The following is a 25,687-nucleotide window of genomic DNA, read 5'->3' on the forward strand; positions in this document are numbered from 1 at the left end:
AATAACATGGCAGAGTACACTATGCATGGGCAAATGGAGTCAAATAGAACCAAGTTTTGAAAACTGTATCTACCAGTTACTAACAATGTAACTACCTGAGTCACTTTTAGCTTTCCAAGGCTTAGATTTCCAAAGAGAGAGAGAGAAAGCAAGCAAGAATGGTAACTAAAAAGACTAAAAAAGAATGTGCTTAGCCTAGCCTAATGCTGAATAGATGACAGGGATTCAGTATCTTTCCTTTCACCTTCCCACCCAGACCAGAATATCAGTTCTGATGGAGCTTTTACCCAGCCTTGGACATTGTGCTCCACTATATGGTCCTCTATGCTCCCATAGATCTTTGATCACAGTTCATATATCACTTATCCTGTTCTGCTTATGTCTTATTAATTATAAGCATATTTAGGTGTCATTACTGTTTTTGAGTAGTCTTTTCTCCCCTTCTAGATTGAAAAACACGCAAGATGAGGATTTGATCTTGTTCATCCTCCTATCTCCCATAACATACAGCCTAATATTAGGTCCTACACACAATAGGAACTCTATAATGTCTACTAGTTGAATTGTATACTTTTACATGATTTATCCAAATTTTAAAACCAAAAATTCCTTTTGCTTTAACAATGAAAAGAGAAGCAGAATAATTATCTACTGTAAATACAGTATATCCCCCTAGTACCTAACAGGGGCCTTGAAATACAGTTAATATCCCCTAAATTGTGTTGATTAATTTGTGTATTACACACTGAACACCTTTTATGGTGAAGACAGTCTTCAAAAGGAAGGGTTTTCAGCCAATTAAAGACTTGGGCAAAAGAGGGGATAGTAATAACTACTCACACCCATCATTACTATTGAAAAAAAAAAAAACCCAAAATCAGTTCTGTTATTGAAGAGCAAAACTATTTTGCTCTAGAATATGAGTATTAATTTGAATAGGTTTGTCTTTTCTGCTTCCACAGAAACTAAAACCTAAAATGAGCTTAAATTGCATGCAAAACTAATGCTGAATAACTGTATTCAGTGAAAAAATTATGCTTCCCATTTTATTTTTGGTAAATAATATGAAGAGCTAATCTCTGTACAGATTACAAATTAAGTCATACTGCATATTTTTAAACGTTTATCTTTAAAGTAAAATAACACAAACTTTTATAACAGAGAGTACAAAAGTTATTATTAATGTCATTTTTAATAGTTGTTATGGCTAACTTTTTAAAAGCACATGTCAAAATGGTTAAGCTCATGGGGCACCTGGGTGGCTCAGTCAGTCGACCATCGGACTCTGGCTCAGGTCAAGATCTCACTGCTCATGAGCTGAAGCCCGGAGTTGGGTTCTGTGCTGACAGCTCAGAGCGTTGGAGCCTGCTTCAGATTCTGGGTCTCCCTCCTCTGCTCGCTCTCTCTCTCCTTCAAGAATAAATAAATATTTTTTAAAAAAAATTTTAGGGGCACCTGGGTGGCTCAGTCGGTTGAGCATCCGACTTCGGTTCAGGTCACGATCTTATGGTTCGTGAGTTCGAGCCCCGCGTTGGGCTCTGTGCTGACAGCTCAGAGCCTGGAGCCCGCTTCGGATTCTGTGTCTCCCTCCCTCTCTGATCCTCCCCCGTTCATGCTCTGTCTCTCTCTGTCTCAAAAATAAATAAAACATTAAAAACAATTTTTTTTTCATTTTTTTAATGGTTAAGCTCATGAATCGTCAGAGAGATCCCAGTTAAATCTCTTATAGCTTTAGCTCTTAAGAGCTTTAGCTCTTTAGCTCTTATAGTTAAATCTCTTATAGCTTTAGCTCTGTATCTATAGATACAGTAGTATCTATTTGAAGGGTTTCTGTGAGAACAATGAAATGATATTGATTACAAAGCACTGTGGCTGGCACAAAATGAATTCTTGATAAATGGTAGGTGCAATAATCATCAGCATTACTACATGTTTACTTAGTTGTAATTATTTACAACTTGATTATATATTATATACTGCTTATATATTATATATGTATATACCATATATATGTGTGTATAATATTACATTATGCATTATAGCGGCGATATACAGAACTCTCAGCTACCTGTCACAGATATTTTTTACAAAGTACTCTTTCAAAGGCTATCCCAAGGCCGCCGGAGCCGCTCCAGTCAAGCCGCACAGTGCTCACCCCCTCTGGCGAGCGGGTGGCCTCGTCGCAGACCGGCTCCCAAGGTTGTTGCTGCGGCCGGCCGGGCGGTGCTCAGCCGCGAGGGGCCCGCGGGAGCTGCTCCGGGCGCCAGCCTGTGACGGGCGCCGAGGCCCAGGCTGGGCTGCGCGGCGGGTCCCGGCCAAGCCGCCCGCGCCGCCCCGCCCGCTAGCGGGGTTGAGTGACGGCGACAACAGGTGCAGCGCGGAGTCCCAGGCTTCTCGGGAGTCCCCGAGTTTGGCGCGTCAGGCCCGGGGGGTCAGAGTTTGACTCTGGAAACCGTCCTCCTGGCCCTGCACCAGCCTTCCGAAGTCACCCCTCAACCGGCCTCTTGCTGCTTAGTAAAGCCTGAGGTCACGTCAACCTCTCGAAACCCACCAGTCCCAGACGCCGACTTTCCTCCAAAGGGGAGAAGAGAGGAAAGTGTGCATGGTGCTTTGCATAACCGTTCGCTCTCTCCTCCCCAGCCGTCCGAAAGCAGGCGAGAGTGGCCCCAGAGCCGAGCCCTCGTCTGCACACCACACGTCCGCCCCGACTTGCTGCACGCTCTTCCCTCCCCAGACGGCCCAGCTCCGCGACCACGGGCCACAGCCGAAACCGCCCGCCCGCGCCGCTTCCCGGCTTGCTGCGCCCGCCCGCCCCGCCGCCCGAGGCGACGTCGCCTGCTCCTCCCCACCCCCCCCCCCCCCCTACCGGGTGGCAGGTTCAGGTCCCGGGTCCGAGCCTGCGCCCCTGCAGCTGCCACTGCCGCCGTCGCCGCCAGGGGGAGTGTCCGTCGGGAAACGTGGTGTTGCTTCCTTGGTGTGAAGGTGCTTTCAAACTTCAGGTTTCTGATCCTTTCCCCTGGGTTCTGAAGAGCGTAGAGGAAGATGGAGACCGAGTCCGGGGCGGTGAGTACGGCAGTCAGGGCCTCAGGCCCCGGGATAGCAAGGGGAAGGAGCAACGTGGACTCCGTTCCTGAGGGGCTGGAATTGTGAAGTCTAGGGCCCAAACGCCCGCTATTTTTTCGGGAAGAAATGTGGACAGGATGCCCCATCGACCACCATGAAGAGCGGCCTCCCTGCAGGCCCCGTCGGGTCGGGTCGTGGGGTCGGGAAGGTGGGACCACCGGGCCAGGACTGGGTGTAGGCTGGCTGGGGGACCTCGGAAATGGCCGGAAGGTTTCAGGAGGCGGCGGGTGGCCGGGTCCTGTACAACAGGCGGGGCTGGGCTAGAAAAACAGCTTTCCCGCCGAAACCGGGCTCGGCACCGTCTTTGACGCCTGATCAGGCCGGACTCCGCCCAGACGCCCACCACAAGGGATTGCCAGGGCGGCTGACACCGCCTTTCCCTGGCTAGTCAGTGGGGACCGGAAGGCCGGAGAGACCTGGAGGGAGGGGTGGGGCACCGTGGCCCTGGACGGACCCGGACACTTTAATACCGGGTGTGCGCCCGAGACGCTGAGGGCCGGGTGGGGGAGGGGCGGGAGACGAAGCAGGCCTGAGGAGCTGAGGCGCTGAGGCGAGGTGCCACTGTGCCCCGCCCCTGCCCCTCTGGCAGCCAATCAGCGCGCGCCACGTGAGTGCCGAGTTGTTGCCGACGCTCGAGGCCACCGTCGGGTCGGTGCCGTTGAGGGTTCCAGCCACTGCTGCTGGCGGGTTTGCGGGTCAAAATTTCTCGCTGGCTGGCCTTCTTTTCCCTCCCGCACTTTGGTGGGGAGGGGGTGGATCCTCGTGTCAGTGCCCAAGTTCACGATGACCCGAGAGAACCCGAGGAAATTGTCGCAGCGGCCATATCCTCCAGCGCCTCAGCTTGCTGGCCTCGGAGGGGAAGGAGCTTCGAGGCCTTGACTGCGACGGTTAGCCTGCCCTCTTCCCGTTGTCTTCGCTGGCAAAGTGGATGATAGATTTCGAGGTTAATTCTCAAGGGATGGAGGCAGTGAGGGCACATTACTTTGAAGGAAATTTTTAATAAACTCTTTAGTGCTAGAAGTTTTGCTAAACTAAGAACCCTTACTTCTAATCTAACAACACCTGCCTAAGTGCTTTTCATACATTTGCAAAATTATTGCCGGTGGAATCTGAGGCTTTATTAGCTCAGTGCATCGCCAACCTTCTCTGAGGAATTGAGATATTTCTGCTTAAGCCTTGTCACTACTAACATTAAGATATTTTCTAGGTTCTTTTCATATTGTATTCTTAAACCCTCTGCCTAATGGTTGGGATATCATGAGCAGGGAGAAGTGACTCATTCGTTTGTTCAACAAATTATTTATTGAACACCTGCTATGTACCATCTCCACTTTAAATGATCAGTGAACAAAATAGGCAAAATCCCTTCCCATATGAACATTGCACTACATTGGAAAGTGGTAAGCAATAAACATATGTAAACTATACAGTATGTTGGAAAGTGATAAGTGGTAAGAAGAAAAATAAGGCAGTAGGAACCCACAGTACAGCAGGAGCCTTAGAAATGAGAATGAAATGAACAGGATATAAAAAGTTGATGTTTTTCCTTTCTCGGTATCATCTAACTAGTTTCTCAAGATTGGAAATAAAGCACCTGTTCACTTTTGTTCATGTCCTTTCTCTGTGAAAAATAATGGAATGACTTTTATTTAAACAAATTGGAGAACAAATGAATTCATCTGTCTAACTTGTTTTTCAGAAGAAAATTTCATGAAGACTGATTTTTAAAATTTTACAATCTGTAATCAGACAAGATTGTATCTACTAGAGCTATGCTATTATCTCTAGCAATGCAAATCCACAGTTGAAAAATAAAACTAAGCATCCCCAAATCATCATTCTCTGCACTACATCCTAGAAGTAAAGTGACTGAAGTTACAAATAACCTCCAAATGCCCAGAGAGAATGCTTTTAAGATTGGTTCCCCAATTTCTTTAATTGGAAACTACAACATAGCAGTTATTAAATGTGATGATTTTTCTGTGGGTTAATAGGTGTTTTTATGAACTCCCTTTTTAGGAATTTGTGTTGTTCCTCCTTAACACTAGATGCAGAATAGAACGCAATGAGGTCCAGCCTGTAGCCCTGTCGTCACTACTGGCCTAGTCATTTCTCTGTATATCTTGAAGGATTGACTTAGGGATCATGGTTTTATTGGCCAATTAAGTGAGACAGGAGAGCAACTATGAAAAAGAACAACTCCATTATCTATGTTGGAAATTCATTTTCATGTATTTGTTTCTCAGAGAATTGAAATTCTGAAACCAAGATTTTTGAAGCATACTCATTTAGTACGTTAGACTGTCTGAGAAGCCTGTTTAACGTTCCCAGAAGGAAAATAATTAGCAAGTGCTTAAATTGGTTTCTCTTCAAAATTCTATTCTCAAGTCTTGTTTTTTTCAGATGTAGGTAAGAGCTTACCATCTTGCCATTGTGCAAAGGCATATATGTTAATATATGTTTATTAGAATCTAAATTAGGCCCCCAACGTAGAATTATGAACATGTATGTACTGAGTTCAATCTTTGGTATAAAAATTTATGCCTATGAGATATAGGTATGTAAATTTCTTTTTTCTTTACAAAATCAGTTCAATCTTCAAATTGACAAGTGCATTTAAAACTTTGACTTTAGAGTTAAAAAACAGTGAACTTGAATGTCAGAATTTATCAACTTGTCAGTGCCCTTTAGCCAAAGACTACCAGGAACATACTGTAGTTCACTAAAGTTGGGTGTATTGAATTGTTGCCACAAGGAAGAGCATACACCATGGAGCCTTTTGGTAAGAGGGTGCTAGAAAAGAACTTACTATGGGATTTAGACTTGTGTTAAGCTCTTTTTAGATAGGGTTTAAGGAAGAACGGCTTTACTGTGAGATGCATGTTGTCAGAAAGTGGGAGTAATTCTACTAATTCTTATCTAGAAGGCAAGAAAAATAGATTGAAGCCAAAGCTGTGATTGATAAAGATGGAGCAGTTATACATATCAGCCAGAATAGAGGGCTGTTTGGTCATTCTTATGGTTTGGACAATGCTTTTGTTTTTGTCAGAGTTCAGACATGGTTATGGAATGGTCTTGTTTTTGTTGTGATCCATCACAATCACAGAGTAACTTTGCCTAATGCCTGTTAACAAGAGAACAACCATAGCCTAGCTGTGAGTTCGAGGCCAACTCCTAACAATGCCAGAACAAAGCCAGTTCCCAGCTTTCAGGGATGCTTTTCTATTTTTTGAGTTTAATATTCCTCAATATTTATAGTATTTAAATTGTATATTTAATAATAATTCACAGAAACATTTTAAGTAATTAAGATTTTCTCTGTAGTGGAGTAGATTCTACATTTCCCATATTTTTATTGCTCCAAAAAAAGTATTAGTTCTAATTATAGTCTTCATAATATTAGACTAAAATTAAAGTCTAAAATATTACATTTTGTCTAAATGACTCATCTTTTTGAAAGATATTGTTTTCAGCCTGCATCAAACTTCTACCCAATGCTAAAAGTTTAAAAGAATTTTATTTTACAGCAAACATCAAATCAGACGCAAACAGATTCATTATCTCCATCCCCTAATCCTGTGTCACCTGTGCCTTTGAATAACCCAACAAGTGCCCCAAGATATGGAACAGTGATCCCTAATCGCATCTTTGTAGGAGGAATTGACTTTAAGGTACCTATTTATGCATGTAACATAGTGTATTTTTTGCATTAGAAGTTATTTTATTTCTCAGAAAATTTTTGTACAACTGCAAAAATAACAATTGCTATTTCCATAATGATTAGTAGGTTTCACATTGTCTTATTATAAAGAATCTTTTCAATACCAGTGTTGGTTAAAAAGAATATGTGTAATTTCCCATACAAGGAAATTGAGGCTCACTGATATATCTGTAGGCTCCTAGCTTCTTCGTGACAGAGTGAAGACTAGAATCCCACTATTTTGGTTTTTTGGGGGGGTTTTTTTGTTTTTTTTTTTAATTTTTTTTTTTTAACGTTTATTCATTTTTGAGACAGAGAAAGACAGAGCATGAATGGGGGAAGGTCAGAGAGAGAGGGAGACACAGAATCTGAAGCAGGCTCCAGGCTCCGAGCTGTCAGCACAGAGCCCGACGTAGGGCTCGAACTCACGGACCGTGAGATCATGACCTGAGCCGAAGTCGGCCTCCCAACCAACTGAGCCACGCAGGCGCCCCAGAATCCCACTATTTTGACTCATAGTTCCATATTCCTTATTTCACCATACCACACTAATTATACTTTATTATGTCATACTCCAAAAAAAAAATAATGCATGGTAATAGTTTCAAAAAAAACCGCAATTTTTTTAAAAAACACAAAATTTAGTCCTATGAATTTGTTTCTTTATCCCAACTTTACTCTCAAGTTCCTATTGAATAACCTCCTAAACTTCCATCAAAATTGCTTTCCGCCATCTAATTTAGCATCTGCTCACAAAAAAAAAAGTGTCAGAATAAAACATCTTAACATTAATACACTTTAATAATGTAATCAGTCATTCCACTCTTTCAGAGAAGCTTAGTTTGTGAGATGTTTTAGCACCCCCATTTGGGAGGTAGTAGTAAACACCTATAGGAAAGGTCTGCATGCTATTTTAAGTGGAATATCCTTACTTCTAAGTGGATATGTAGAAAGATTTCCAAGTTTCCATATTCTATATTGAAAATTACAGGGATAGTTGTCTTTCTTAATTAAAAAAAATCTTTGTGCCAAAGATGTGTCAAATAAATTTGACATTTATTACTCACTATTTCCCTATAATCAATCTTTTGCAATTTGGATGAAAATACTTTTTTCTTCCCAAGAGAAATGATACACATACTGTATTTGTGTATTTGTTAAAATAATGATTTTTAAGCAAGTATGTCATTGGTTCACTAAACATGAATAAAAATGATTTCTAATGAAATGCTAATTTTTAAAAAGATTTTCTGTTTCTATGAAAAATATTAATGGCTGACCATAAATATTCGAGTTGAGTATTTTTGTTCAGAATTAATTTATATCATAAACACTTAGTATATTTTTAAATAAATTATCAATAAATGGAAATATTCATATGGTTAGGCTATTCTAGGTTATTGAATTTTATCAGCTACGTTATGAACTTAAGAGGCCATTGTTAGAACACAGTTGTACCTTTAAGGTAACGGCTAGGGTTCCCTCCCTGATACTTATACCGTTTCCAAAACCATAGACAAATGACAACAAGGAAATAGTTTTCTGTAGTAGCAAACAGTGTCAAACTTTTTAAAACTCTTCTTTTTTGGAAGCTTATAGCCCATCCCTCTTGATACTTAATCATCTTGACTTTGTCTCCTTATTTTTCAACTAGGAAGTAGAGCTGCAAAATTGAACTAGTGGTTCTTCTATCAGAGAATAGTTTGAATTGTTTTGAAATCTCTAACAGAAATTCTTCTGGCATTGGTTCCATTTGAGTTTATTGAAATAAGAGGCATTGAGTTATTCTTAAGATTATCTCAGTATTTGTCATCATCCAATTTACCAGGCTGTAGGCTACCAACTAAAACCTGATAATGTATATAAGAGGCATCACACTGCTGTTGGGCATGCCTTTTTCTGTGTATATAAAGAAATTCTTTTCTAAAGATATTTAAAGTTTCCATGGGGTAGTTATACCTGAACCAGAAAATGAAATTACAATGAATTTAGTGTGAATATTGTAGGAAAAGATAAAATGAGTGTATTATGAGACTACTGCAGTTAAAACCATCTTTGTAGATATCTTGTGTATTATAGTCCAATGATGATTCAAATTTTTATTTTGAATATTATGATGTCATTATTTAGCTGAAATGTATGTTGAGTACAGATAAACTATCTAAAAACTCTAAATCTTGTAGCTACTTCATTGACATCACAAATTGAGTTCAAGTACTTTTAGAAATGTATTCCTTTCCTAAGACCTTATTGTTCCTGGAGACTGCTGATTAAAATAGAGGGACTGGTATACACCAACAACTTAGTTCCACTGCCATGACCATGGGCCTCTCTGAGCCACAAAAACCAATAGTAATATGCCCTTACTATAGTTATAGCCGTGCCTAATTCAAGTTATTTTTTTAACTGGCCAACAAGAGTTCCTTTAAATATGAGTGAACTTTCTTTTTGTTTTTAAAGCAATTCAGCTTAAATTTTTTTCATTGATTATAATAGTTTAACATCATAGTTACTGCATAAAGCAATGTATTTACATTGGTTTTAATAATTTAGTGGTTTTATATACTGTTTTTATGCTGAGAGGCATTCTTACGTTTATATTACTATTTGTTTACAATCTTTTCTATCTCCAAAACAAGCATAAGACTTGTTTCATTTTTTAGCAATTAGAGGATATTTTAAAAGCCATTAAAAGCTATTAAAAGCAATTTTTTGTGTTTTCCTTTTATGCCATTAGACAAATGAAAATGATTTAAGAAAATTTTTTTCCCAGTATGGGTCTGTAAAAGAAGTGAAGATTGTAAATGACAGAGCTGGAGTGTCCAAAGGGTTAGTATTGCTATAGATAGTACATAGAATTAACAATTGTATTTTTATTGGCTTACTAGATTTGGTATGCTAACTTATTTTGATTCCATTTTTTAAAAAGAGAATTTCATGCTCTCTTCTTTCTTCTTGCCTTTAATCTGCATTGTGTGTGTGTGTGTGTGTGTGTGTGTGTGTGTGTGTGTATTTTGGCATGGGGGAGGACACTATAATATTCCTTAATTTGTTAGGAAGCTATTCTTGCATTGGCTGAGGAACTATTCAATGTTATGTAGCAAGCATTTAATGTTGGGTAACTAATGTCCAGTAGCTAAGGAACCAGAAGCTAAAGGAATCAGATGCTCTTGGAATTGTGTGCCTGCTTTAGACACGAGATAAGGAACTAACCTGAGAAATATAACTCTAAAGAGAATGATTTTTAATTGCCAAAGAGAATAAAAATTGAGAAGAAATCAGGAGGATTTGTCTAGAAATGGCTAACGACCTTAGAGCTATTGCAGTGGACTGGTTTATACAAAAGCCAAATCTCAGAGAAGAGGTAGTTTACATAGTGTACTTACTTAAGAAGTTTGATAGCAAAGTTAAAATGGGTAAGACAGAACTTGGTTGTAAATTTTAAAAAATAAAAAATAAAATTTTAAAAAATAAAACAAAATATCCATGGGAAAAAAATGGGTAAGACAGTGGAGATCAGTGAAGGATTATGTCTATTTTCTTGAAAGAGAGGCAGGACATACATAAGAGAAAGGACTAACAAGGTAGATAGAAAATTCTACTAGAGGGAAGCAACTTGTAAGAATGTCAAGTGAGCACTTTGGAAGAGATGGGTTCCTGGAGAGATGTTATTTTTAAACAAATGAGATACTTCTCAGACTGACAAATAGTATTAGGAAGAAGTGAGATTGTAGCTCTTGTATTTGGTTAATAGAATTTGCAATATTTTGGTAATATCCATTTTTTACCACTAAAAACATAGATATGTAAACTGTATTTTACGCCTTTTCCACTGGGTGGTGTATGTGTTCTATCAAAAATTTAGTGTGAAAGTATTTCCTTAATCCTTGTTTAATGTTTGGGCAAATAGAAAAAGAGAAATTCTTTGTTAGAGGAAGAAACTTTTTATATAATACAGTAACTATGACTTGAAGAAAATAGTCAAGATATTTAACACTACTCTAGTTTCCTTGAGTTACCTAAGTAGAAATTATGCTTGGCAGGGGGATATACTGTTTTATCTCTTTCATATCTTTTTGTCTATCTGTTTTGGCTTTTTGGACATTGCATTCAAAATATATTTGTATCTTGAATATTATATGAATTGTACTCTGGAGGTAACAATTATCCATGCAAACAGCAGGTAGAAAGTCTGGGATGTACATATTTTTTATTTGTCTTTGGGAAATACTAGTAATTGCATTATCAGTTTAGATGTGCTAATAATAATACATCCATATAAATAAACATTTACCAATTTAAAAAAATTTTGTGTTGAAATTTTTTTCCCTACTCTGATTCCTATTTAAACCAAACTTCTATTATTTTAAAAGGTGATTATGTCTCTGTACCAAAATTTATTGCATCCTAATTTGTAAGCCAGAACTTGAATCTTTCATGCTTTCCTGACTTATATACAAGTCAGATGAAACTGTTTGCAGATCCTGGTTTATTGTTTTTTTTTTTTGTTTTGTTTTGTTTTGTTTTGTTTTGTTTTGTTTTGTTTTGTTTTGTTTTTTTGGTGTCCTGACTCTAAGAGGAGGTGACAGTGATAAGCTGTGAATGATTCTCTTAAATTTTGCATGCTGGGCACCTTAGAAAACTGCTCACTACTACAGTGGCCCATGCTTAAAAGAAAAAAAATTAATCTTAGTATAACTCTAATGTTCTAAAGAAAATAATTAATGCATTTTTTTAGGTATGGTTTCATCACTTTTGAAACACAAGAAGATGCACAAAAAATTTTACAAGAGGTAAGATCTCTTAATGTATTCAACTTCCTTTTTTGAAACTAATCCTTTAGGATATTTGTTTTAGTATTAGCATTCCAGTACAATGATCAATTGCTAGAAAAAAATTTTTAACTTATTTGCATCTTAAGATTGACATTGGTCTCCAAAAAAATTGAATTAAAAAAAGATTAAGGGCGCCTAGGTGGCTCAGTCAGTTGAGTGGTCAACTCTAGATTTTGGCTCAGGTCATAATCCCAGGGTCATGGGATCAAGCCCTGCGTCAGCCTCCACACTGAGCGTGAAGCCTGCTCGCCATTCTCTCTCTCTCCTTCTGGCCACTACCCTGCTCACACACTCTTGCTCTCTCTCTCTCTCTCTCTCTCTCTCTCTCTCTCTCTAAAATTTAAAAAAAAAAGTTGTTGGCTTTTTTTTAAGATTAAACAGGGGTGCCTGGATGGCTGAGTCAGTGGAGCATGTATTTCTTGATCTCAGGTCTATAGGTCTGAGCCCCAGGTTGGGTGTAGAGATTACTTTTAAAAACATATATTTGGGGTGTCTGGGTGGCTCAGTCGGTTAAGCGTCCGACTTCGGCTCAGGTCATGATCTCGCGGTCAGTGAGTTCAAGCCCTGCATCGGGCTCTGTGCTGACAGCTCAGAGCCTGGAGCCTGTTTCAGATTCTGTGTCTCCCTCTCTCTGACCCTCCCCTGTTCATGCTCTGTCTCTCTCTGTCTCAAAAATAAACATTAAAAATAATTAAAAAAATATATTTTTAAAAATCTTTTTAAAAAAGATTAAGCATAGATTTTTATCAGTAGAAAAACAAATTCTAAATCATTGCATACGTTTGTTTGTCAAGCTGTAATATAATTTTTTACTTTATTTGCTTAAACTAAGAACTTGGGGATATATCTTTTCTCAAGTGTTAGTTGATAGCACTTTGAATTCCTACAAACACTACAACACTAGAGTGAAATTATCTGAGATTACTTCCCTCTTGTGAAAAACATTATATAAACTAAGAACATTCATAGAAAAAGTCTATAGCCTGCAGTTCAGTGTAATAACTAAATTTGGTAAATGTTAGTTAATTTTTTAAGGAAAAAAATAGTTTGAATTATATATTAAATCACATGCAGCTGATCCCCACTATTCATACTAGTTATGTTCTTTAAAGTCACCATGAACACTGAATTGGCAAATATTGGACTGCTGTTCCTAGAAGAAATACAAGACTAGGTTCCCACAAGTTTCTGGTTACATTATTTTCTTCTTTGTTTTTTTTTTAATGTTTATTTATTTCTGAGAGAGCACAAGCAGGGGAAGGGCAGAAAGAGAGGGAGACAGTGAATCTAAAGCAGGCTCTGAGCTGTCAGTGCGGGGCTTAAACTCATGAACTTGTGAGATCTGACCCGAGCTGAAGTTGGACACCTCACCAACTGAGTCACTCAGATGCCCCTATGTTATTTGCATTAACCAATTAATACATAACTTTGTTTTATGTGTGTTTCTGTTTAAAGACTTCATGTTAAATATATATTGTTGATTCATTAACATGGAACTCCTGTTCAACAGCATTATGTAACACATGCCTGAATTAAATTCATGTAACACATATTTTCTCCATAAGGCAAATGACATTCTTCTTGTGCTTGGGAATACTAGCCAGTACCTCAGCACCACACTTGAGGGCTATTTTAAATAGCAAAATAAAAAAGATAGCAAAATCACCAACATAAAACACAAAAATGCAAAAAACATGGCACTAAACAGAACATGAAACGGACTCTTGTTTTCACCGTAAGAGCTGAAACAAGAATGGACAGAGTATTCCCTTGTTTGACCTTAGCTGGGACCATATATGTCAGGCAATTAAAAATTTTCACCTCTCTGCTCATGTCCACTAGTAATCACTAAATTGCTACCAGTATTGATTTGGGGGTTACATACATTAAATAATTTTAATGAATAGGTGAATTCCCAAATATGGGATCTATGAGTAGAGGCTTGACTGTATTCCCATTAAAGAACTAGGGTCAAAGCATTGGAACCAAGATTCAAACCCATATCTTTAATATTCAAAGACTTTGTCCTTTCCAGTATTCCTTGATGCTTTCAAAACTATTATAGTCTGAATTTTAAAAATGTATCTCACTAGTTTTTCACTATTGGTTTTATAAAACAGTAGTGCCAAAATAATAAAAAAATTTTTTTTTATTCTAGGCTGAAAAACTTAATTATAAAGATAAGAAACTGAACATTGGTCCAGCAATAAGAAAACAACAAGTAGGAATTCCTCGTATGTATTGAGAACTAATGCATTTTCCAGTATTTTTACATGGTTCTTTTTTGAAATATTAGACTTTTTCTAGAATTTAATTAGAAGGTCAGACTTCTTTAATTTAATAAAGTTATTTCAGCAAAGTTGGTGATCAAATGAATATTTCTTACAAATTAATGTATGTTAGATTTTCAGGGGGTAGGGAAAATTTTACATAAATAATGGTGCTTACATATATTACATATAATTACATCTTTAAAGGAAAACTCTTCTAAAATAAAAATATAATTTAAAATTACAAAGGTAATTAGAAGTAATTTGGCATTATGAATTAGAAATTTTTATAATTAGAAATAAATTAGAAATTTAAATTTAAAATACTGAAAATAAAAATAAAGAACCAATATCAGAAACTCTAGTTGTATGGTAGGTACGATAACCCAACTAGATGTGTCGTAATTATCAGAGGGAACAATTCCTAAAGCTTGAATAATTGGCTAAATTATGTGCCTTTCTCAAATTTCTGCAAGGTTTTCAACTCTACTCTTCTTTTTTTCTCAATCTTCCTATTTATTGTATTAGGCATCTTTACAGTTTGCTTTTTACCTAAATATTTATTAAACTCTATAACAGTCTTTGGCTAGAAAATTCACAACTGAATTTTCTTATTCTTCCTTAGCTGTGTCCTAGTGTCCACTGGGATATGTAAAATATTAGGTGTTTATTGTACATCTGTTAACAAATTAATAGTTGTACTCATTTGGGTGGTCTATTTTAATTTAGAAGTTAATCAAGTTTAATTTTGACTTTGTTATTTGTTAATTTAGAAGATAACTGAAGTGTCCTCAGTAGATTAATACTTCTTTCTTGTTCCAAGAATTAAGCTGTTGACACGCAATAACCATTTTTTATCACCAGCAGTAGGTATAAATAGTAATGTTCACATTATGACCCACAAGTTGCTAAAAAACAAAAAAAAAAAACAAAAAAAAAAACAAAAAAAAAAACCATGAATCACTATGCTGAATGCTTTCAATCAGGTGGTGAATTTGAAAAGTATAGGGTTAAGTAACTATATAACCAAATAGTGGCATTAGCCTTCAAATCCAGGACGGGTTGACTCCAAAGCTCATTATACTTTTCTGCAAATAAATATTAAGTATAAGAGTAGATTCTCAAGATACAGGGGATTCTTATCTCAATTTTTTCTCAGATCTGTTGCTTTTTTTTCCATCTCCATTACCAACATTCTAGTCTGAGCTACCCACTTTCCTTGCCTTGATTACTGGAAAAGCCTCCTAACTGGTCTTTCTGAATCCAGTCTTGGTACCTTCCAACCTATCATACACAAGGAAGCCGGAGTAATCTTTCAAAAGTGCACATCTTAAGTTATTTTCTGCTTATTTTTGAACTGCCCTTTATTTTTCTTCCCATGCTTTAGCCATCTAGCCTCATCTCAGTTCCAGAACATACCGTACTCCTAATATACACTATTTACCTAGAATGCTCTTTGCCATTCCATTAAAATCCCATTCATTCTTTAAAGCTCAGCCCAAACATCATTTCCTCACAAATTAAATACAATTGGAACCTTCATACTACCTAGTATAATAGACTACACTACGTCTTAATGTATTTATCAAAATTGTCTTAATTGATTAATTGTGTAGTTACCTAATAACTATCTTTCCCACCAGAGCCTAACTTCAATACAGTATGTCCAATTTTTTTCTTTTTTCTTTTTGGCTGTATCACCAGCCAAGTTCAATGCCCTGTAACTGTACTGACTTAAAATTCATTCATTCATTCATTCATTCATTCATTCATTCATTCATTTAGCAGATAAACCTGTGGTTCCTTGATTATCTTTGGAGGGAAATCCATGAACTTTATGAATTGTGTGCAAAATTTTGTTTCAGTATACATCTCTGAGAAAAGACTCCACGACTTTCATCAGATTCTCAAAAGGATGGGATTAAGAATCACTAACATAAGCAGTAACAACTCTAGATGAAATACAGTGAAAATATAAAGGCTGAGAAGCAGTAGTGCCGCTTAAAATGGTAGGCCAGTGCTACTCACAGTGTGGTTTGCAGCCAGTAACAGTTCACTTGGAATCTGTCAAAATGCAAATCCTCAGGCCCTATCCCAGACTTACTGAATCTAAATCTCTGCAAATGTGGCCCTGGATAATAAGCTATCTGGGTGATTCTAATGTATGTTAAGTTTTGAGAATCACTGATATACTGGAAGAAGGATTGCCAGTTCCAGTAATTTACATAAATTTGCTGGTCAAGTACTTAATCTAACTTGGTTTATATAAATTTTCCAAGTGTTCTCCTGACAAAAACATACATATTTTTTAATTTGGGGGGAGGAGTGTAATAACTTGATCTGAGAAAAGAGATGGGGACCCAGAACTAGCCACATGGAAGATTTGTGGTCATGTTTGTGACAGCAGCAGTTACAGCAAAGGGAAGCTAGAGAATAAGAGTCACAGTGTCAATGAATTCTTGTGAGAGTAGATCCAAAGAATTTGTGGGGTAGAACCAAAATCCCTTCAGGAAAGTATGGAATATTTTCCAACCTCACTGATTTCATCATCTTTGGCCTTTTACAAATAAAAGGTCTTACTAAGGTCTTAGGAACTTTATTATAGTGTCTATAGTCTCCACTTAACTTTATAATTTATATTTATAAAAATAATGGCCTTGCTGATAATAATTTAAATTGTTAAGCTTTGTGTTTCGTTACATTGGTACTAAAATCTAAGTTAATGAATTTTTAGTATTCTTTTTTGAACTTCTTTTTCTCTTATTCACCTTAAAGTAATAAAAGCTCTAAGATAGTAAGTTTGAAAACATATATTTCAAAGATACTTTAACGTATGGAATTTTTTTTTAATTTGCAACATTCAATTTTTACCATAACTATATAGGTGTGTTAAGATAAACATTTTCAAATGTTCAGAAATTACCATTTTAAAAGAAAATTGAACATTTTAGTTATTGTTATTATTTAATCTTTGCTTTAGGTTCCAGTATAATGCCTGCAGCTGGAACAATGTATCTAACAACTTCAACTGGATATCCTTACACTTATCATAATGGTGTTGCTTATTTTCATACTCCAGAGGTAACTTCTGTTCCACCACCTTGGCCTGTAAGTAATTTTCATCTTAGAAGGTTTTCCATCTATTCTATTGATTTTGTAAAATATTTATTTCTGAGATATTTCAACCACAGACAAGCACGAATAATAATATAATCGCCATGTAGCTACCACTTAAATTTAACAGATGTTAACATTTTGCCATATTTACTTAAGTTCATTTAATAGGGGGAAATAAAATATGAGAAATTCAGGTAAAGTCTCCTTGCCCCCACATTCTTACTCTCTTTTTCTCCTCAGATATATCCAGAATATATAACCAGAATGTCTTTCCTATCATTTTATGGTTTTTCTACACATGTAGGTGTCCTTAAACAATAGGTAGTATTACTTTGGGTGGTTTTTAAACACTATGTAAATAATCTAGTTTTTCTATTCAACATTATTTTTTAGAGATTAAACCATGCTGATGCTAGTATATCTAATTCACTTTTAATATTTTATAATATTCCATTATATCAGTGTATATTCCCCTATTGATAGACATTTTAAGTTTTTTTTCTGTAATCAAGAGTGCAGTGAACATCTAGCTCTTGTATGTATTGTGTGAGAGTTTGTCTAGGAAAGTGGTCTTCAAAGTTTTTCTTCTACAGCCTCTAAAAATTTTCTGAAAAATTATAAATAGTCTCACTCATTTTTAAGTTGACACCTTAAATTTGTCATAATTTTATTTTTTTAATTTTTTAATGTTTGCTTATTTTTGACAGAAAGAGAGACAGAATGTGAGTAAGGGATGGGCAGAGAGAGAGGGAGACACAGAATCTGAAGCAGGCTGTAGGCTCTGAGTTGTCAGCACAGAGCCTGACGCAGGACTAAAACTCACAAACTGTGGGATCATGACCTGAGCCAAAGTCAGACACTTAACCAACTGAACCACCCAGGAGCCCCTGAAATTTTAAATAATGTAGGAATATTATATATTGTGGAGTCTTGTAGATTTATTTTAGATACATTTTTATAAAACTTTGTAGCTGTATATTTCGTTTAAGAAGAAGTGTTGTGGGGTGCTTGGGTGACTCAGTCGAGGGGCTGACTCTTGATTTTGACTCAGGTCATGATCCCAGGGTCATGGGATCAAGCCTTACTTCTCTCTCTCTCTCTCTCTTGTTCTGCCCCAGTGAGCCCCAGACTGCTCACAGTCTGTGAGTTTGAGCCCCACGTCAGGCTCTGTGCTGACAGTTCAGAGCCTGGCGCCTCCTTCAGATTCTGTGTCTCCCTCTCCCTCTGCCACCCACCCCCACTCACGCTCTGTCTGTCTGTCTCTCTCTCTCTCTCTCTCTCTCTCTCACGCTCTGTCTCTCTCTCTCTCTCTCTCAAAAATAAATAAACTTAAAACAATATTTTTTTAAAAAAGGATGGAAAATGTCTGCTCTAGAAATCAGTTAACAAAATTAGTCAGCCAAATAAAACTTTGTTTCTATTAGAAAATTCTGACCTTTAATATTTTTATAATGTTTAAGTTCAAATGAATGAGTTAGTATGTATTCCTGTGACGATCATGTAACTTATTTTGTTCCCTTGATGAAATAAGGGACCATCTCCCCTTTAATATTTCTTTTTTTTTGTTTTTTAAGTTTATTTATTTTGAGAGAGACAACAGGGGAGGAGCAGAGAGACAGGAGAGCAAGAATCCCAAGCAGGCTCCGAGCTGTCAGCACAGAGCCTGCGATAGGGCTCAGTCCCACAACCTTGAGATTATGACCCGAGTGAAAATCAAGAGTCGGTTACTTAACCGACTGAGCCACCCAGGCACTCCTCCTCTTTAATATTTCTTATATAAACTCTTTTTGCTTTGCTATCTCCTATTTTTTAAGGGCATTGCCTTCTTGAATTGTTTCATGCCCTGTTGGTATTTATATTCCAGAACAAAGCACTGTAACAGATCCAGGATGATTGAGAAGTGTGTCTTTCATTGTGAAGGAAAAGGGTAATTGTGAAAGGAGAGTTATGAAAAGAAGACAGACACGTAGTACGCAGACACATTCACAAATCAAATCAGGAAGGAGTACATGTGTTAGGATCTAAAAATTAATACTCTTGGAGCACCTGGATGGCTCAGTTGGTTAAGCATCTGACTCTTGATTTGAGGTCAGATCATAATCTCACAGTTTGTAAGTACAAGCCCCACGTAGGGCTCTGTGTTGACAGTGCGAAGCCTGCTTGGGATTTCTCTCTCACCCTCTCTCTCTCTCTCCTCCCCTGCTCACGCACTCATGTTCTCTCTCCCTCTCTCTCCAAATAAATAAATAAACTTATAAGAAAAAAAATTAATACTCTTAAACTTATTCATGCCTATGTACCACCGGAAAAATTTTGTATTCTCCTGCTGTAGCAGGATTCTCACACAGAGAGTCGTGACACCGAGGCTTTTTAATTTCCAGAAAGCAACTTTATTCGTGCCAGCACCACTCAGTTGGGTTCATACCCAAAAAACTGAACACCAAACATGCAGCATAGGTTTTTTATGCATTTTCTATTTCTTTGTCTCCCATATATGGTAACATACACACAAATGTAGTCTGATTAAGTGTTCTCAGTTTACAACGTCATGAGGGATGTTGTCACATAGGCACATAGCCAGGTTACCTTGTTTTTTGTGTTTGTTTTTTTTTTTTCCTTTTCTCTCTCTCTCTTTTTTTTTTTTTCTCTCCTTAGGGAGGGGTCCCTACCACACTAACTTGGTCTAGGCTACAATATATGCATAGAAGTAAAATTTCATATTATAAAGTATAAACATCTTTGACTAAATGTTGCCAAATGGCTTTCCAAATATACACTTTAGCTACAGTTTATGAAAGCTGCAATTTCTCCATAATCTGCCAACCCTTTAATTTTACATTTTTGCCAATGTTATTATGAAATAGTATGTTGTTTTTTTTATCTAATCATTGGTAAGATTTAACATTTCATGTATTTATTTGCCATTCTACTTTCTTCTCTGAGGTGCCTCTTCATATCCTTTGTGCAGTGGGGTGACTTATTTTTTTCCATTGGGGATTATTGTCTTTTTCTTGAGTTCATGTATGAATTTTGTGAGTTCTAGTTTGTGGCTTGTCCATTAACTTTATAAGTTTTATCTTTGCCACATGCTAGTTCTTTTAATGTTAAAAGATATATTAATGTTTTCCTTTATGGCTTCATCTTTTAGTATCTTGTTTAAAAAAAAACAAACAAACAAAACACTTCCTGGGGCGCCCGGATAGCTCAGTCGGTTAGGCATCTGACTTCAGCTCAGGTCATGATCTCACGGTCTGTGAGTTCGAGCCCCACGTCAGGCTCTGTGCTGACAGCTTCAGAGCCTGGAGCCTGCTTGGATTCTGTGTCTCCCCCTCTCTCTGCCCCTCCTCTGCTCATTCTCTTCTCTCTCTGTTTTTCTCTCTCTCTCTCTTAAAAATAAACATTAACAAAAATTTTTTAATTAAAAAAAAACACTTCCTTATTACTCAAATATAGATATTTTATATTTTATTTGTAAAATACTATAGTGTTGCTGTTTTTCACATCTAGATCTTAAATCTGGAGTTCATATATTGACTAATTCATCATCTTCCACTGTTTTGAAATGAATCCTCTGTGAAATGCCACATTTCTGGGGTGTGGGTGGAGTGGGGTCTTCTTCTGGGCTCTCAGTTCTATTCCACTGGTGTATTTGTTTGCCCTGCCCAATTCTCTTTTAGGTCCTGTTGCTTTAGAACTAGTTAAAATCTGGTAGGGCAACCCTATCACTTTTTTCTTCAGGAGTCTCTTATCTATCCTTAAGTCTTTATTTTTATAAATATAAATGTTATAATCCAGCTTGTTCAATTCTGTGAAAAGCCTTTGTTGGGTGTTTATTATAATTGCATTAAATATGTAGATTAATTTGTGTATAATACTGAATTTTAATATCCACAAACATTTCATCAGGTTTTTTATTTCCATCTATCCATAAAATTTTCTTTCTCCAGGAAATAGTTTAGTACATCTTTTGTTGGATTTATTCTTAAGTACTTTATGGTTTTTGTTGATTTTAAGAATGACATTTTTTTAATCACATTTCCTAATAGGTTGAGACTCATAGGTAGTAATGCTTTTGATTTTTAAGTGTTCATATTCTATCAGTAATCCTTCAAAACTCTTATATAGACAATCATTTATTATTCAGTATAGTTATTTTTTTCTGCTCTTTTCTCATTTTTTTTCCCATTGAGTTATTGCACTGGCATTGTCTCTGCTACAGTATTTATATAACAACATGCCCTTGTCCTTGAAAAAGGAAACAAGTTCAGTGATTCACCATTAAGTTTTGTATACATATACTGTAGATTTTGGAAGATAATCTTAGATTTAACGAAGGTTTCTCAACCTCAGCACCAGACATTTGGGGCCAGATGATTCTTTGTTGTTGGAGGCTGTCATGTACATTGGATGTTTAGCGGTGTCCTAGCCTCCTCACATCTATAAAAATCAAAAGTATTGTCAAATGTTCCCTAGAGGGGCAAAGTCACACCTGATCAATTAAGAAAGGTGTTTTACATTCTGTTTGCTAAGAAAGAAAGAGTATTAAATTTATCATGAAAGAGTATTGAATATTTTTCCTTAAACATATCTATTTTTTTTTATTTTTTTAATGTTTATGTATTTTTGACAGAGAGAGAGAGAGGGAGAGAGCATGGGGGGGGGGGGGCCAGAGAGCGAGGGAGACACAGAATGCCAAGCAGGCTCCAGGCTCCAAGCTGTCAGCACAGAGCCCGACGAGGGGCTTGAACTCACACACTGCAAGATCATGACCTGAGCTGAAGTCAGACGCTCAACCGACTGAGCCACCCAGGCACCCCAGACATATTTATTTTTTAATTAATTATTTATTTTTAAATTTACATCCAAGTTAGTTAGCATATAGAGCAATAATGATTTCAAGAGTAGGTTTCTTAATGCCTCTGATCCATTTAGCCCATCCCCCCTCCCACCACCCCTCCAGCAACCCTCTGTTTGTTCTGTTTAAGAGTCTCTTATGTTGTATCCTCCTTCCTGTTTTTATATTCTTTATGATTTCCTTACGTTGATCTGTTTTGTATCTTAAATTCCTCATATGAGTGAAGTCATATGTTATTTGTCTTTCTCTGACTAATTTCGCTTAGCATAAGGGGTATTGAATTTTAACAAATGCTTTTTCTATGTCTGCTGAGATTTTTCCCCCTTTGTTATTAGAAACTAAATAAATTAATATAGTAAATTACATTGTTATTTTCTAATGTTAATCTCTTTACAATTTTATTAACATATGATAGTATGAAAATTGTACGATGATACTTTTTTCATTTTGTGGGTGGGGTGGTACAGTGAGAATTAAAATAAAACAACATAAGTTAGATCCCATATTGGAAACTGAATTTTAACTGCTATCGTTAAAGCTTATTTTAACTATCTTGTAATACAATTTGCCTGTTTTATTAGTCTGATTTTAAATAACCTAATTTGGGGTTTACTCTATTACTTTGAATAATTAAGTGTTATGTGTACTTTTTCAAACATAGAGAAATCACTTGAAGTTTATTGGATGATTAACTCATTTATTTTTTTTTAATGTTTATTAATAGAGAGAGAGAGAGAAAGAGAGCACATGTGCACGTGAAAGCAAGCAGGGAAGGGGCAGAGAGAGAGGGAGAGAGAGAATCCCAAGCAGGCTCCACACTGTCAGCATACAGCTGGACGTGGGGCTTGATCCCACAAACTAGGAAATGATGACCTGAGCCAAAATCAAGAGTCGGCCGCTTAACCAACTGAGCTACCTAGGCACCCCGGATGATTAACTCATTTAAGTGTCAAATTAATAAAACAGAATTTGATAAATGCTTCAATAAGAAATGTATTTGCCTTAATTAAATGTAAAACAAAGGAATAGGATTTAATTATTTGTAAGTAGTGGGAAATCAGTGGCAAAATTAGATGTGATTATTCATTCAGTTCTATATGTTAACATTATCTATTGCTGGTCTCATGATGGAAATAGGCATCATCACCTTAAGTCCAGCTGCCATTTTCTTTTAAAAAATTCTCTTAGAACTATATTTTCATAGTCTGGACTAAACAACTTTTCTGGTGGTGGTTTTAGCATTACCATGGAAATGAAACCAAATGAAAGTGGGACTACTGTGATGATTTTAGTAGACTTAAGTGGGGTTGGTAATTCTATCAATAACAGGTAGAAAAATGACATTTCCAATCATAGACCACAGGTTGACTGGGTTTAGGTAACAATTCGAGATAAATTTTGTAAAAACTATTTTAAAGAATTTTGCTTAGGCCTAAAATAATTTTTCACTTTTTTTTTCCTCTTATAGTCACGTTCTGTATCTAGTTCCCCTGTGATGGTAGCTCAGCCAGTTTATCAACAACCTGCGTATCACTATCAGGTAAACATGAAATTACAATTAAAATTCTCTTTAATACCTTCAGTCCTTTTTGGGTAAATTTCATTGTATTCTTTCTCATGCAATAACTCTAGTAATTAAAATGAGATACTTAAGCCTTGATAACAATGGGTTTTTTTTTCTTATGGGGACCTAAACAATATCATACAAGAAGGTAGAATGTTTGCTTCATTTAACCAAATGTAATGAGGTCAGTTTTGCTCCATTTGGCTAACATTTAATCTAAAAAGTCTTTACAAATTCCCAAAGCAACATACAGGTAACACATTCAGGGTCACAGGCTAATTTTTTAATGTTATTGTTAACATTATATTACTTCCTTGCTATTATATTTAACATAATCTATATTAAAATAAGCCTCTTTTAGTTAACCAACACTCTTCTGTTAATTCTGTGGGAGATTGGTGATAAGTGATCCATAATGCCAGACTATTTTGGTGTTTTGCAAATAAAGATTTGTTTACATATCTTGTATTTGTTTACATACTGTCTCTGGCTGCTTTTGTACTACAATGACAGAGTTTAGTAGTTCTAACAGAGATATTATGGACTGCAAAGCTTAAAATATTTACTCTCTGGCCCTTTACTTGCCAACCTCTGATCTATATAGCATTCACAAATAAAATCACATTCTTTCTTACTTCTGGAATATTGGAAGAGAATTTGTTTCCTTTTTTTTTTTTTTTTTAACTTTTAAAATACACCCACATCAAGTGTTAAGTTTACTGGAATTCTTTTTAGTATTAGACTCAGTTTTGGGAGGGAGGGTTATTTTAGATAGAATTTAAAATTTAAATTTATTTAAATTTGTTATATTATCATATGTTAATGTATATTATATTTTTTTTAATGTTTATTTTTGAGAGAGAGACAGAGACAGAGCGCAAGCAGGGGAGGGGCAGAGAGAGAGGGAGACCCAGAATCCAAAGCAGGCTCCAGGCTTTGAGCTGTCAGCACAGAGCCTGATGTGAGGCTTGAACCCACAAACCGTGAGGTCATGACTTGAGCTGAAGTCTGGCACTTAACCAATTGAGCCACCCAGGCACTCTAGTGTATATTATATTATTATGCTATATTGCTTATTTTTAAATAAAGTTATCAATTCTGTTAGCATGCTAAATATAAAATATCTAAAGTATTTCCTTCATTTACTAAAGATGAAAATAACTTAATGGCATATATTTAAAATACATATGTGGTATCACTTTTTCTAAGCTGCCTCAAAAGTTTAGCAGAAGCCTCAAAGACAAAACATTAGGTACTGCAGCTTTTAACACGACCAGCCAAATATTGTGAAACCAGTTTGAGGACCCTTAGCTTATTGTCCACCTTGAACACAATGAGGGGAAGCTGAGATTGCTGAGGGAGATTGGTAGCAAGGTTTTCTTGAATAAAAGAGTTGTTAGAATGCTATGGCATTTCCCCTTCTTCTCAACCAAGTAAAGAGGACATCAGAGAATGACTAAGAAAGCTTAATGCACCTGACTTTGGACTAAAAAAGTCCAAAGAAGCAGCTGAACTAGTCTCTGGAGTCAGAGCCTGGAGAGAAGGCTACAGTGGGAATGTGTTGAACTTTTACTCACAACAAGAAAGGTTTATATGTCCCAAGAGCAAGATGTGAACCTCACAGAAGAGACCCTTTTCAAAAAACTTTAAGATGACCCCAATAAAGAAAGAATGTGTGTGAAGTAGACTTCTAGAATCAAGGGCTAGAAATGTAGTTAGAAGTTCTCAGCAGGGAGATCACCAAAGAATCCAGTAAACTACCTAACTAGAGAGTCGGCATTTGGAATCTGCCACACCCCAAGAAGTGCTCTGTCCTAATTTTTATCTAGGGTCAAGGAAGAAAAGCTCAACCCAGTGCTTTTAAAGTGTCAGGGGGTGAGAAAGAATGCTACATGTCATATATATTTTTTTAATTGCCTAATTCGAACCCACAAAGATTTACACATATTTTCTTCTAAGAGTTTTATAGTTTTAGCTCTTACATTTTTAGATCTTTGACCCAACTTGAGTTAATTTTTGTATATAGTTTGAGGTGTAGGGATCCAACTTCATTCTATTTGCATGTAGATATCCAGTTTTGACCCCTGTTTATAATGTGGGTGGGTTTGTTTCTGTTTTTCATTTTAGGCCCCTGCACAGTGCCTACCAGGACAGTGGCAGTGGGGCGTTCCTCAGGTAAATATTAACTTTTTTCATTGTATTTTTATGAAGACTGTATGAATA

General features: G+C 36.6%; 1 protein-coding gene across 2 annotated transcripts in view; it reads left to right on the top strand.

Moving 5' to 3' along the window:
• The first annotated feature begins 2,886 nt into the window (after positions 1-2,886).
• BOLL (boule homolog, RNA binding protein) overlaps positions 2,887-25,687 on the top strand; it is a 43,296-nt gene continuing 20,495 nt past the window's right edge. The window contains exons 1-8 of one of the 2 annotated variants that reach the window (XM_047870942.1): positions 2,887-3,063; positions 6,651-6,794; positions 9,561-9,652; positions 11,562-11,616; positions 13,817-13,892; positions 16,909-17,036; positions 23,369-23,440; positions 25,592-25,639. In XM_047870942.1, the coding sequence (XP_047726898.1) occupies positions 3,043-3,063; positions 6,651-6,794; positions 9,561-9,652; positions 11,562-11,616; positions 13,817-13,892; positions 16,909-17,036; positions 23,369-23,440; positions 25,592-25,639 (636 nt within the window). In that variant the 5' untranslated portion in view covers positions 2,887-3,042. Of the gene's footprint in view, positions 3,064-3,980; positions 4,067-6,650; positions 6,795-9,560; positions 9,653-11,561; positions 11,617-13,816; positions 13,893-16,908; positions 17,037-23,368; positions 23,441-25,591; positions 25,640-25,687 lie in introns of those variants that run through there. The other variant, XM_047870943.1, reaches the window with a different exon arrangement.

Source organism: Prionailurus viverrinus, chromosome C1, assembly GCF_022837055.1.
Source record: "Prionailurus viverrinus isolate Anna chromosome C1, UM_Priviv_1.0, whole genome shotgun sequence".
In the NCBI taxonomy this organism is placed as follows: domain Eukaryota; kingdom Metazoa; phylum Chordata; class Mammalia; order Carnivora; family Felidae; genus Prionailurus; species Prionailurus viverrinus.